The sequence below is a fragment of the Neoarius graeffei genome, chromosome 7, assembly GCF_027579695.1.
Source record: "Neoarius graeffei isolate fNeoGra1 chromosome 7, fNeoGra1.pri, whole genome shotgun sequence".
Lineage (NCBI taxonomy): Eukaryota > Metazoa > Chordata > Actinopteri > Siluriformes > Ariidae > Neoarius > Neoarius graeffei.
In genome coordinates this window covers 61,103,259-61,114,720 of record NC_083575.1, presented here as the reverse complement: position 1 = coordinate 61,114,720, position 11,462 = coordinate 61,103,259, and the positions used below count along the sequence as shown (strand labels likewise).

Below are 11,462 nucleotides of genomic sequence, written 5' to 3'. Positions count from 1 at the left end.
CCCCTATATTATCCCTCTTAAAATGTTGAAAATCCCAAACAGGTGCATCACGTCAGGTGCACATGATTAGTACATCGTTACCCAGCATTTGAATGGAGCCTTGCCCTATTTAAACCTCAAATTTAGTTTGGTGTGGCCCTGACAGTTGGGATGTTGAGGTGAGCGCCATGGTGAGGTCTAAAGAGCTTCCTGATGCCCTCAGAAAGAAGATTGTGGCCGCTTACGACTCTGGTAAAGGATTCAAAAAGATTTCAAAAGCATTTAACATTAGCCATTCCACCATTCGCAAAATTATTTACAAGTGGAGGACATTTAAAACAACTGCCACCATGCCAAGATCTGGCCGTCCGAGCAAGTTTACCCCAAGAGCAGAACGCAAGATGGTCAAAGAGGTCCTGAAAAATCCTAAAGTGTCATCAAGGGAATTACAGCAGGTTCTGGCAACTGTCAATGTGAAAGTGCACGACTCTACCATCAGAAAGAGACTGCACAAGTGTGACTTGCATGGGAGGTGTGCAAGGAAGAAACCTTTGCTCTCTAAAAAAAACATCAAGGCCAGACTGAAGTTTGCCAGAGAGAACATAGACAAAGACCACGACTTCTGGAATAAGGTTCTTTGGACAGATGAGTCTAAAATTGAATTATTTGGACACCAGAACAGAAGACATGTTTGGCGTAAACCAAATACAGCCTTCCAAGAAAAGAACCTCATACCAACTGTAAAGCATGGAGGGGGCAGTGTCATGGTTTGGGGATGCTTTGCTGCAGCAGGACCTGGCCAACTCACCATCATAGAATCCACCATGAATTCTACTGTGTATCAGAGGGTGCTTGAAGAAAATGTGAAACCATCTGTCAAAAAATTAAAGCTGAAGCGTAACTGGATACTGCAACAAGACAATGACCCAAAGCATACCAGCAAATCCACCAAGGACTGGCTAAAAAAGAAGAAGTGGAGAGTCCTGGAATGGCCAAGTCAAAGCCCTGATCTTAATCCCATCGAAATGCTGTGGGGTGACTTGAAACGGGCTGTACATGCAAGACACCCCTCAAACATCTCACAGCTAAAAGAATTCTGCATTGAGGAGTGGGCCAAACTTTCTCCTGATCGATGTCAGAGACTGGTAAAAGGCTACAAAATGCGTCTCGTTGAAGTTATATCAGCCAAAGGGGGCAACACTAGCTACTAGGGGGTAGGGTGTCCTAACTTTTTCCTCCATTGAAATACATACTTTATTTTTTTTCTTTTTTTGGATTTGTCAAACAATGTTCATTTTTGTTGTTAAATTGCAATCAAATCACTTTCTTTTTGAAAAATACATAAAAACATGCCTGGATATTGGTATGTGTACCATTTCTAAATAAAAAGCTGATTATTTAATGGGGTGTCCTAATTTTCTCACATGCCTGTATATTTGGGAGAATAAACCCCTCAGAAGTGCTGAGATTAAAAGTCAGAAGTTCGGAAGATTAAGAAGTGACACATCTACGAGAGGAAAAACAACCCTCTCGTGCAACCCGTCTTCCTGTCTGCAGTGCATTCGGGGAAATGTAGGAGATTGAAGAGGAAAGACTACATTTCCTGTCAGAGTTCAGTTTACATGAAACTTTGCAGTACAATACTATGTTAAGTGCCAAACTGCCAATCAGTGGTTATGTTGTTATTATTATGTGCATTTTTTTATTCATAATAAGAGCGACAGTCATAGTCATATGCTTTGTAAGATGTAGATTTACATTTTAATGGAGTTTTTATTTTCTTCTATTTTCTAAGTTCTAGTCCAGCAGATTTTAGTCTGAATGCCAAATGATATGACCATGTCTAGTTTTGAGTCATTTTAAAAGTCATATTGTTACAAAGTTACTTGGAATCTCATCCTGAAAATTTTAACTATTCTGTAAGAATAGTTGTGTTGTTAATTACTGAATTATCTTATAGACTTATTATAAACATCATATAAAAATAGTCATTGTTGACATAATTTTTCACGAGTGTTATTATAGTATCTATATATGAGTACCAGTAAGTTGTAACCATCCTTAACACCCCCCACCCCACCCCCCAAAATACTTTTTTTCGAGACATGGAACTGACCTGTGTGTTTCTTGGGTATAACTTTAAGCATGTTTTCTTAAATCTTCTGATATTTTCATGTAAATTATATTCAGTTTGTCATGTAATTATCAACTAATGTCTCGTGTAATTTGGCCTTTGAAGATCACAAAAATGTGCCTGGAAATAGCTGAGAAGCCATCTCCAGGCATCTAAAGCCCTTCAGATTCCGGGGCCCACCTGAGCGTTTTGGCTTTTTATTGCCTGCCTATCTTTCAGCTGAACTAATACTTACCTACTTGAGCAGAGATGACCAATGGAGAATGAAAAAACTTTACTCTCGTTTTTGCTGCATTGTTAATATTTTATTCAGTTACTTAGTTTTTTACATCTGACACTTCATTGAGTTTTTCATACCTGGAATTTGTTAGTATTGCATTCATATTAGCTTTTTTGAGGTTTCTTTAAGGATAACATTTTGGCAGATCTGTTTTTGCTTCTGTAGATGTTTGTGATGATTGCATTGAGGCAAACTGATTCTTTAGAATGGTACAAATGTAAATGTGTGATGAACAATACGTCAGTTTTGAGGTGTGTGATGGTTCAACAGCTAAAGCATTTCTTTGCTGTTCTCCAGGAAAGATCCCATGCTGTACTGCGACTGTCCAAATAAATTTGACTTTCCCTGATCTATACATTCAGGATGCGTTTCTTCTGTTCTAATCAGTGATTGCTTTGTCTTTTATGAAGTTTGAGTAATTAATTACTTATCTTGTATAAAGCAAGATCCTAGTGTCTACCTGAGGGTCTGTGAAACATCATAAATTTGCAAAACAGGTATGTATTGAGCAATCAAACAGCATTTCATAAACCTTTCAATCTTTCAACAGGATACCAAAATTGTAGACCGATTTCAATTAATATAACTGGGATGTGATAACACAAATGGTTTATGGCTTGTTAATCAAGAAGATAAAATCCAATTTGAAGAAAATAAAATATCAAATAATGGTAGACAAAATGATTGTAAATAGTTCTTGTTTTATTTACTATCATATAAGTTGCAGCATGTGTATAAAAATGTAAGAATGAAAAATGACATCGTTTTAGTTCTAAACTCTGATTGCACTACATTCAAAGCCACTGTAAAATCCTCTATAAACACACTTGTGTCCACGTCACAAGAACTGAATTGTGTCTTCATATGCCAGGTTTTACTCCAATGAAATTATTAGTTAAAGCTTATACGGCCTTTCGATTTCAGACAACTGGTGAAATTTAGTTCCCTCTGAAATTTGATCATTGTGATGGATGTTTATTATCTGCAATATCTCTCAAAATATCAGGCCATTCTGTGGCTGGGAAGTTATTTAATGTGAGGGGATTCCCGAGCAAATAACGTGCATGAAATCACTTGGTTCATGCAGTCAAGCAGACAGAGGAAGTCTGTGTGCGCATGCGCAGGTTTACCTTGACCGTGCACTGACAGTTACATAATTTTGTCGCTAAACGCACAGCTGATCACACCGAGATGCTCACTGACTGCCGATATTTATTACTTTTGTCATGCATTTCCTTTCCTTCGCAATATAACGTCTTTTCGCTTTCCGTTACTGTAGTCAGTCTTTCACGTTTCATTCATGTCGTCCATTTTTTCTCCTGTTTCAAATTTATATCCCACAATGCCTTGTGCAAACGGGGAAAGCCCACCACATGATGCATGTAGTATCCTGAATTGGGTTATGGTGAAGCAGGCAAGAATAGCAGAGAATTTAGGGCGACATGGCCCTAAATTCATTAATTGTTCTATTTTTTAAAAAAAATAGAATATTTGTAGCTTTCAGTCCACTAAACAGAAATAAATGGATGTCAGGGAAAATTCGTTTTAGAAGAACAAGCCTTTATTTGTCATATGCACACTCAAGCACACAGTGAAATTCATCCTTTGCATTTAACCCATCTGAAGCAGTGAAAACACACACAGAGCAGTGGGCAGCCATACTACAGTGCCCGGGGAGCAGTTGGGGGTTAGGTACCTTGCTCAAGGGCACTTCAGTCCAAGGCCGCCCCATGTTAACCTAACCGCATGTCTTTGAACTGTGGGGGGAAACTGGAGCAAACTCACACAGACACGGGGAGAACATGCAAACATCACACAGAAAGGCCCCCGTTGGCCATTGGGCTTGAACCCAGAACCTTCTTGCTGCGAGGCAACAGTGCTAATCACTCACCATGCCACCCTACACTTGAAAAATCTGAAAGGCAGTCTATGTTTAAGTTTTTGTTCAAAAAAAAACAAGCAAACAAAAAAAAACCCCACCCTAATCTTTACCTGTTATGTTGCTTAGGAACCAAGACTTACTTTTAACTGAATACATTGCATTGTGAAAAATGGTTGTTGCAAATGTTATGAATAATACATTTTATTATTTACTGAACACTCGATTTTATTCCATTGCTTTTGTTGCCATTTAATAAATGCAGTGAGCCACTCACGGGTACTTTGCGTTGTGCCCAAAAAAACACCCAAATCACTGCAGCTCACACCCTCTCATGGATCACTGTTTGATTAAAACAACGAGTATATATCTGTGAAGATTCTCAGTCATCCAGGTACATGTACATAGTAATCTGTGGTTGGTAGAAGAGAGCTGGACTGGATGCAGCCATCAGAATTCTGATTCGGATTCTATGATGATCCATGAGAGGATAAATACCTGATACTCCCTATTAGTCAGACAGAACTGAGGAAGCCTTTCGGATGAGAGGTGAAACGTCTTCAAGAATCTTCAAACAAGTCCAGTTGCTCTCTTTTACCAACCACAGATTACTATGTACCTGGATGACTGAGTTTCTTCACAGATATGTTTCTATGCACTTTGGGATGAGTTCCCTTCGACTGGTGCGGGAGTATGAGAGGACTTCAGAAAACTGGCAGACATCTTAGCCAGAGAGGATCATTCATTTTTGTCAACCTGGAACGGCCATCACTGAACAGAGGTGGGTGTCTAAGACATCTTTTATGAGCCACCTACAATGCAGCCATCAGCATTCTGATTCTGATTCTATGATGATCCATGAGAGGATAAATACCTGATACTCCCTATTAGTCAGACAGAACTGAGGAAGCCTTTTGGATGAGAGGTTAAACGTTTTCAAGAATCTTCAAGCAAGTCCAGTTGCTCTCTTCTACCAACCACAGATAACGAGTATAAAAAATAAAAAGTTTAATTCAAATTATGATGGCTAAATCCTCTGTTTTACCTGCTTTATGCAGGTCAGTAAAGGATTAATGCGCCATGAAATGTTACGTTATTCTAACAGACCATATTAGTGTGTGTATGTAGAGTTTGTGATGTTTCAATGAGTTAATGTTTAAACAACATTAATAAGTGGAAAAGTTTGCCCGCGCGAACGCCATTTTGTGCCAAGTGCGACTGCAGTTGCACTAGTTAGAGTTGGAATAAGTGACATTAGGGCTCCTGTACATGATGTATTTCCAGCTAGTTATGATTTATGTATGTTTACTGTGAATATGTATTATTGTAAAAATGTAAACATTTAAGTTTACAAATTTAATGTATCTTTGTTTACAAGCCTGCTGCCTGGTAAATATAAGTTCAAAAAATGTAACACAAGCACTTTGCTAGTCACACATTTCAGTGCTTTACAGAAGCAAGGTATGTAGTCTGTCGTATTTAAAGGTGTATGATACACTACTGTAAAATTACACTACATGAAAGTGTTTTGATCCAGTTTATACTGTGAAAGGGAAAAGGAAAATGTAATGTATTTACAGGAACTGTTTATTGATATAAAATATAAATATGTGCTGATTAGGAAACAGAAGATGATGAGAGAAAATGTGTTAGAGATTGAAGTAGTGATTTAAGTGAGATAAAGGACTGAATCGGGAAAATGTGAAATTGAAATACATAAAACTGAAATGAGGGAACTAGATATGCGTTGTGCTTATGTGACCATTATGATATATGATGTTAAATAAATCATACAGAGAAGCAATCTGGAAAGGAAACAAGACACACTGTGTCCTCATTCCTCTGCTTTACTGGCTTTATACAGGTCATATATTTGTTAATGCGGTCTCCCATCCCTGGGGCCCATAACACCACTTACGGGTACTTTGTGTTATGCCCAAAAACCACCCAAATCACTGCAGTTCACACCCTCTCATGGATCGTTGTTTTAATCAAACAATGAGTATAAAAAATAAAAAGTTAAATTCGTATTATGATGGCTAAAGTTTTTTTGTGATAATTTAAAATAGAGGTGGAATGGTACACTGCTTGCATTTTTATACTGCTGTTTGCAAAGCAGTCATGAACACATTGTGGGCATCTTCAGCAAGTTCATTCAGACAACGCTTCAGTATGGCGTAAACCGAAGCAAAGGACATTGACCCAGCTGCCACTGATCCCAGAACAGGAATTAAACCCAGCCAGTACTCTACTGCGTTTTCTACAGCTAAAAGGTTTGTACCTCTCAGCAAATTAATAACGAAAGGATTGGTTATTTCTTGATTCAGAGGAGATTTAAGCACAGATTTTAGCTCATCTACTGGTTTCCCTGATCTCTCAGAAAGCTTCTGTAAGGAGGCTGGGTCCAAACTGAAGGGATTGCGATATTTTCTAAGCTCTGACACCAAGAAGGACACATCTACACTGATTGATAAACCAGGTATTGGCACAGCTGCAACCCCGGCAGAGATCAGAGCCACCTTCCATATTTTGCTCTGCAGTGCCGCCTTTTTCCTCTCGTTGATCTCCAGAGTGATGTTTGGAAGGGCCAACATCAGTACATCTCTCTTATGCAGGGAAAGTTCCCTCTCCATGGTCTCCTCAAGACGGTTGAAATCATACAGACTGAGTTCGAAGCAAGAGATGAGGAAGACAGCAGGAGACTTTAGACCAATCTCTTCTAGACCTAAGATATAAATGCAATTGTATTTTTAAAACTATTTTTCAAATGATCATTCATCATTACACTGTTCTAAAATGATTAATTAATGTAATGTGTAATCTAAAAAGTAAACCTTTAATGCAGTTGTCTCGGATAGCATTCAGTGTCTTTTCTTTGTTAAATGTCTTCTTTCGCTGTTCAGCCTGAATGTTGCTGTCAATCTTTGATCGAACAAAATAAAACTTCTTTTTCATTTTTACTATCTCTGTTGCCAAATTGGTGTGGCATTCTCTGAAACGATCTGCTGAAATGATGATGAAAAAATTATATTTTTCAAACTGAACCGCTTTGAGATATTCATCAGCTTTGAATCTGGGGGTTCCAATGCCAGGGAGATCCCACAATTTGACATTTGGGAATTTTGGGTGAGGGTAAGGGGTAGCCTTTGTAGTGGTCTCTACAACACCAGTTTCTGCAGAGCCTTCATCTTCATCCCCTAAACCTCTGAAGGCATTGATAAATGTGGATTTTCCAGATCCAGACTCTCCTGTTATAGCAATGTTCAGTTCCACACGGTCTTGTTGTGCAAAGTAATCCTTAATCTTGCCAACAGCTGATGGCAGATCTTCACTGGCTAGTGACATTTTAATTTCTTCAATTTCAGCAGCATCGATAATGTCATACTCATCCATCTTTAAAAAACAACAACACATTTTTAAAAACAACATACATAAACTGGTGTACACACAAACATATATGTATAGTGAAAATTATAAGGTAAGTATTGGGATGGAGAAAGTAAAATTATGCAAATAAAAAGTCTCCACCTTTGTGATATAAAAACTAAGGCAATTCATGTGAAAATCAAGTAGGGAAACAAAAAAGAACAACAAACAATAACCTTGTCGCATAAGTTTGCACACCCTTTTTTAATGGGGCATGGGGCACCACAGGCTGATGAAACCAATATAGAAATTTTTGGGAATAATTTGTAAAGATACATTTGGAACAAAAACAAGACAGCTTATCACCCAAAGAACTCCATACCCATGGTGACACATGGTGGTGGCAACCTTATGCAATGGGCTGATTATCTGGGACTGGGGGTCTACTCAAGATAGAGGGAATTGTGGATAGCTCTAAATACCAATCTGTTTAGGCCCAAAACCTATGGGCCTCTGTTGTAGGTCAAATTGAAGAAAAAAAAAATTAACTTCCCAACACAAAAATGATCCAAAGCACAAACACAAGTTTACAAAGCTTCAGAAGAAGACGATGATCAGTGTTTTGGAATGGCCCAGTAAGAGCCCAGATCTAAATCCTGCTGAAAACCTCTGGAAGGACTTGAAGAGGGCTGTTCACAGGAGATCCCCTCAAAATTTAACAGATCTGGAGCATTATTGCAAGGACGAGCAGAATGAAATTGAAAGTTGGTAGATTCCTATCCAAAAAGACTGAGTGCTGTATTACAAGCAAACTATGAGTTAAAGGGTGTGCACACTAATGCAACCAGGTTATTATAAGTTATAAAATCTATTATTTGCTTTTCATTTGAATTTTGTTCTTTTCTATATCAAAAGATCTGCCACAATTTATCATATTTCAGTTTTACATCACAAAATCTTGCAGTTTGATCAGGAGTGTACTGACTGTTTCAAAATGAAAACGAGAAAAGAGTATGAGCAGGAACACAGTCTACTATAGATGAAAACAATGTCCACATTTATTTTGGGGTTTTAACTAATGCTTTCAGAATGCTGTAAACAATACTGTTTAAATGCACACATACAAAAAGTATGGATATGTACAATGAAAATCCTTTGAATGTTTGCATGCTTCCAAGCACAGTAAAAATATTTTTTCTATTTTAACCCAATTTTATCAGACAGTGTACATTAACTCCAGCTATCACTCCATCTATAGCTTCTACTCTCTCTGATAGGGAAACACTTTATTGGGTGGCACTGCATAGTTTTTTTAAGGATTTCCTCACAAACCAAACAATTCTTTAGGGCTCTCAATTAAACATTTTTTTAGAGTGCGGAACCTATGAAATAGTGTGAAAGATAACTCGTCTCTGAAAGCTTCAAAATTAGAGATACTAAGGATAAAAAAATTTGCAGCATTTCTTCTGGCCAAGGATATCATATCTGCTGTAAAATGCTCTTAGTGCTGCATTTTTATGTGTATTCATGTTTAACAAAGGAGACCTGATATTTTTCACTTTACTGTTATATATAATTGTCATAGATGCACCTGAGTTTTTATTCAAAGATTGCTCTCATAATACTGATAACATACACGTAACATATACTGTCTGTGGTTCATTTCTTCCTGTTTTTCTAATTTCCCGTGGGATCAATAAAGTGTTATCTTATCTTATCTTATCTTATCTTATCTTATCTTATCTTATCTTATCTTATCTTATCTTATCTTGTTTTATCTTATATGTCTGGTATGAATAAACTGTGCACATTGCTGACACCAATAGCAATTACAATCCCAGGATACTTTTTATAATTCTCCTGTTTATCACAATTATAGTTTTCACGCTGTTGCTCAAACTCCATCTGTTGATGGTTGTGTGTCTCATTATGTCTTGTTAGTTACTGCAATTCTATATTTTCTAAGCCTTTTTTTAAACTTTTGTTTCAATTGTTATTTACTTAAAATCTTAACAGATTGACTTATAGAACACTTCCCATAAGAAACAGTAATTTAATCATACCTTTACACAAGAGAATATATACTGAAGAGTCTGAAGTTAACATTTCATTGTGCTCTCTCTCTCTCTCTCTCTCTCTCTCTGTGTGTCAGAAGGAATCTGAAACTGTTTTGGATAGCTTTGCATCAAGAGGAAATCTTTTTTTTTTTTTTAATGTAGGCTATGAAATTACTTAACTGCTCATCATGGATCATAAACAGTTAAATTACCTTTGATTATGACTCTTTGGTGTTATTGTTGTACATCATTTTTACTGCTTTTCCCACATTTTACATGTAAAAACTGAAGTAAGCTTTTTAATCCTCTCAAACACAGTGTTCAGATATCCTGAGGGAGCCAGGAGGACTGGCTTTACCATGAAATTAAAATATTATGTTATTTGGCTTTAGGTATTTATTAGCTTATTAATTACAATGTCAACTTTTGGAGTGTTTGTGTTCAATAATATGGTTTTGTATATACAGTATTTTATACCTTTTCTTAGTGAGTCAAGCCTTGTTATTCTTGTTTTAATTTATTTCTCATTTGTGTCATTTAACTGAAAATATGAACATACCGTATGTGTAGAAATACTTTACATAAGAACTCGTAAAAAGTAGTTTAATCCTACCTTTACACAGAAGAATAAAGGCCACAGGAAGAATCTCTGAGAAATGCTGTAGTACACTGGCAAATGGATGTTGTGAACAAAGCAGACAAAACTCACTTGTGTTTCTTGTCATTCAGGTTTACCTCATCATCTGCTGAAGTTCAGAACAGGGTTTCTTTTTTCACTTTCACTTTAATATTATTTACTGGAGGCGGCACGGTGGTGTAGTGGTTAGCACTGTCGCCTCACAGCAAGAAGGTTCTGGGTTCGAGCCCCGTGGCCGGCGAGGGCCTTTCTGTGCGGAGTTTGCATGTTCTCCCCGTGTCCGCGTGGGTTTCCTCCGGGTGCTCCGGTTTCCCCCACAGTCCAAAGACATGCAGGTTAGGTTAACTGGTGACTCTAAATTGACTGTAGGTGTGAATGAGAGTGTGAATGGTTGTCTGTGTCTATGTGTCAGCCCTGTGATGACCGGGCGACTTGTCCAGGGTGTACCCCGCCTTTCGCCCGTAGTCAGCTGGGATAGGCTCCAGCTTGCCTGCGACCCTGTAGGACAGGATAAAGCGGCTAGAGATAATGAGATGAGATTATTTACTGGATGCTATGATATTATTATTTACTATAAATAAATGAGAAACCCCCCAGAAATTCTAAAGTCATATATTTGGGAGAATAAACCCCTCAGAAGTGCTGAGATTAAAAGTCAGAAGTTTGGAAGATTAAGAAGTGACACATCTACGAGAGGAAAAACAACCCTCTTGTGCAACCTGTCTGCCTGTCTGCAGTGCATTCAGGGAAATGTAGGAGATTGAAGAGGAAAGACTACATTTTCTGTAAGAGTTCAGTTTACATGAAACTTTGCAGTACAGTATTATGTTAAGTGCCCTATGTTAAAAGTCATATTGTTATAAAGTTACTTGGAATCTCATCCTCAAAATTTTAACTCTATTCTGTAAGAATAGTCTCATCTCATCTCATCTCATTATCTGTAGCCGCTTTATCCTGTTCTACAGGGTCGCAGGCAAGCTGGAGCCTATCCCAGCTGACTACGGGCAAAAGGCGGGGTACACCCTGGACAAGTCGCCAGGTCATCACAGGGCTGACACATAGACACAGACAACCATTCACACTCACATTCACACCTACAGTGGTGATTGAAAATTTGTGAACCCTTTAGA

At 37.8% G+C, this 11,462-nt stretch overlaps 1 protein-coding gene across 2 annotated transcripts; it reads right to left on the bottom strand.

Moving 5' to 3' along the window:
• Nucleotides 1-3,971: 3,971 nt before the first annotated feature.
• LOC132888715 (interferon-inducible GTPase 5-like) lies at nt 3,972-10,487 on the bottom strand. 2 transcript variants are annotated; one of them, XM_060924790.1, is made up of 3 exons: nt 10,309-10,487; nt 7,107-7,665; nt 3,972-6,997 (listed from the first exon to the last, which is right to left on the bottom strand). In XM_060924790.1, exons 2-3 carry the CDS (start codon nt 7,663-7,665, stop codon nt 6,369-6,371), a joined length of 1,188 nt encoding a protein of 395 aa, XP_060780773.1. In that variant the 5' UTR covers nt 10,309-10,487; the 3' UTR covers nt 3,972-6,368. The 2 variants fall into 2 exon arrangements, with proteins under 2 accessions (XP_060780773.1, XP_060780774.1); XM_060924791.1 differs by lacking the exon at nt 10,309-10,487 and adding an exon at nt 8,230-8,339.
• Between the last annotated feature and the right edge of the window lie 975 nt (nt 10,488-11,462).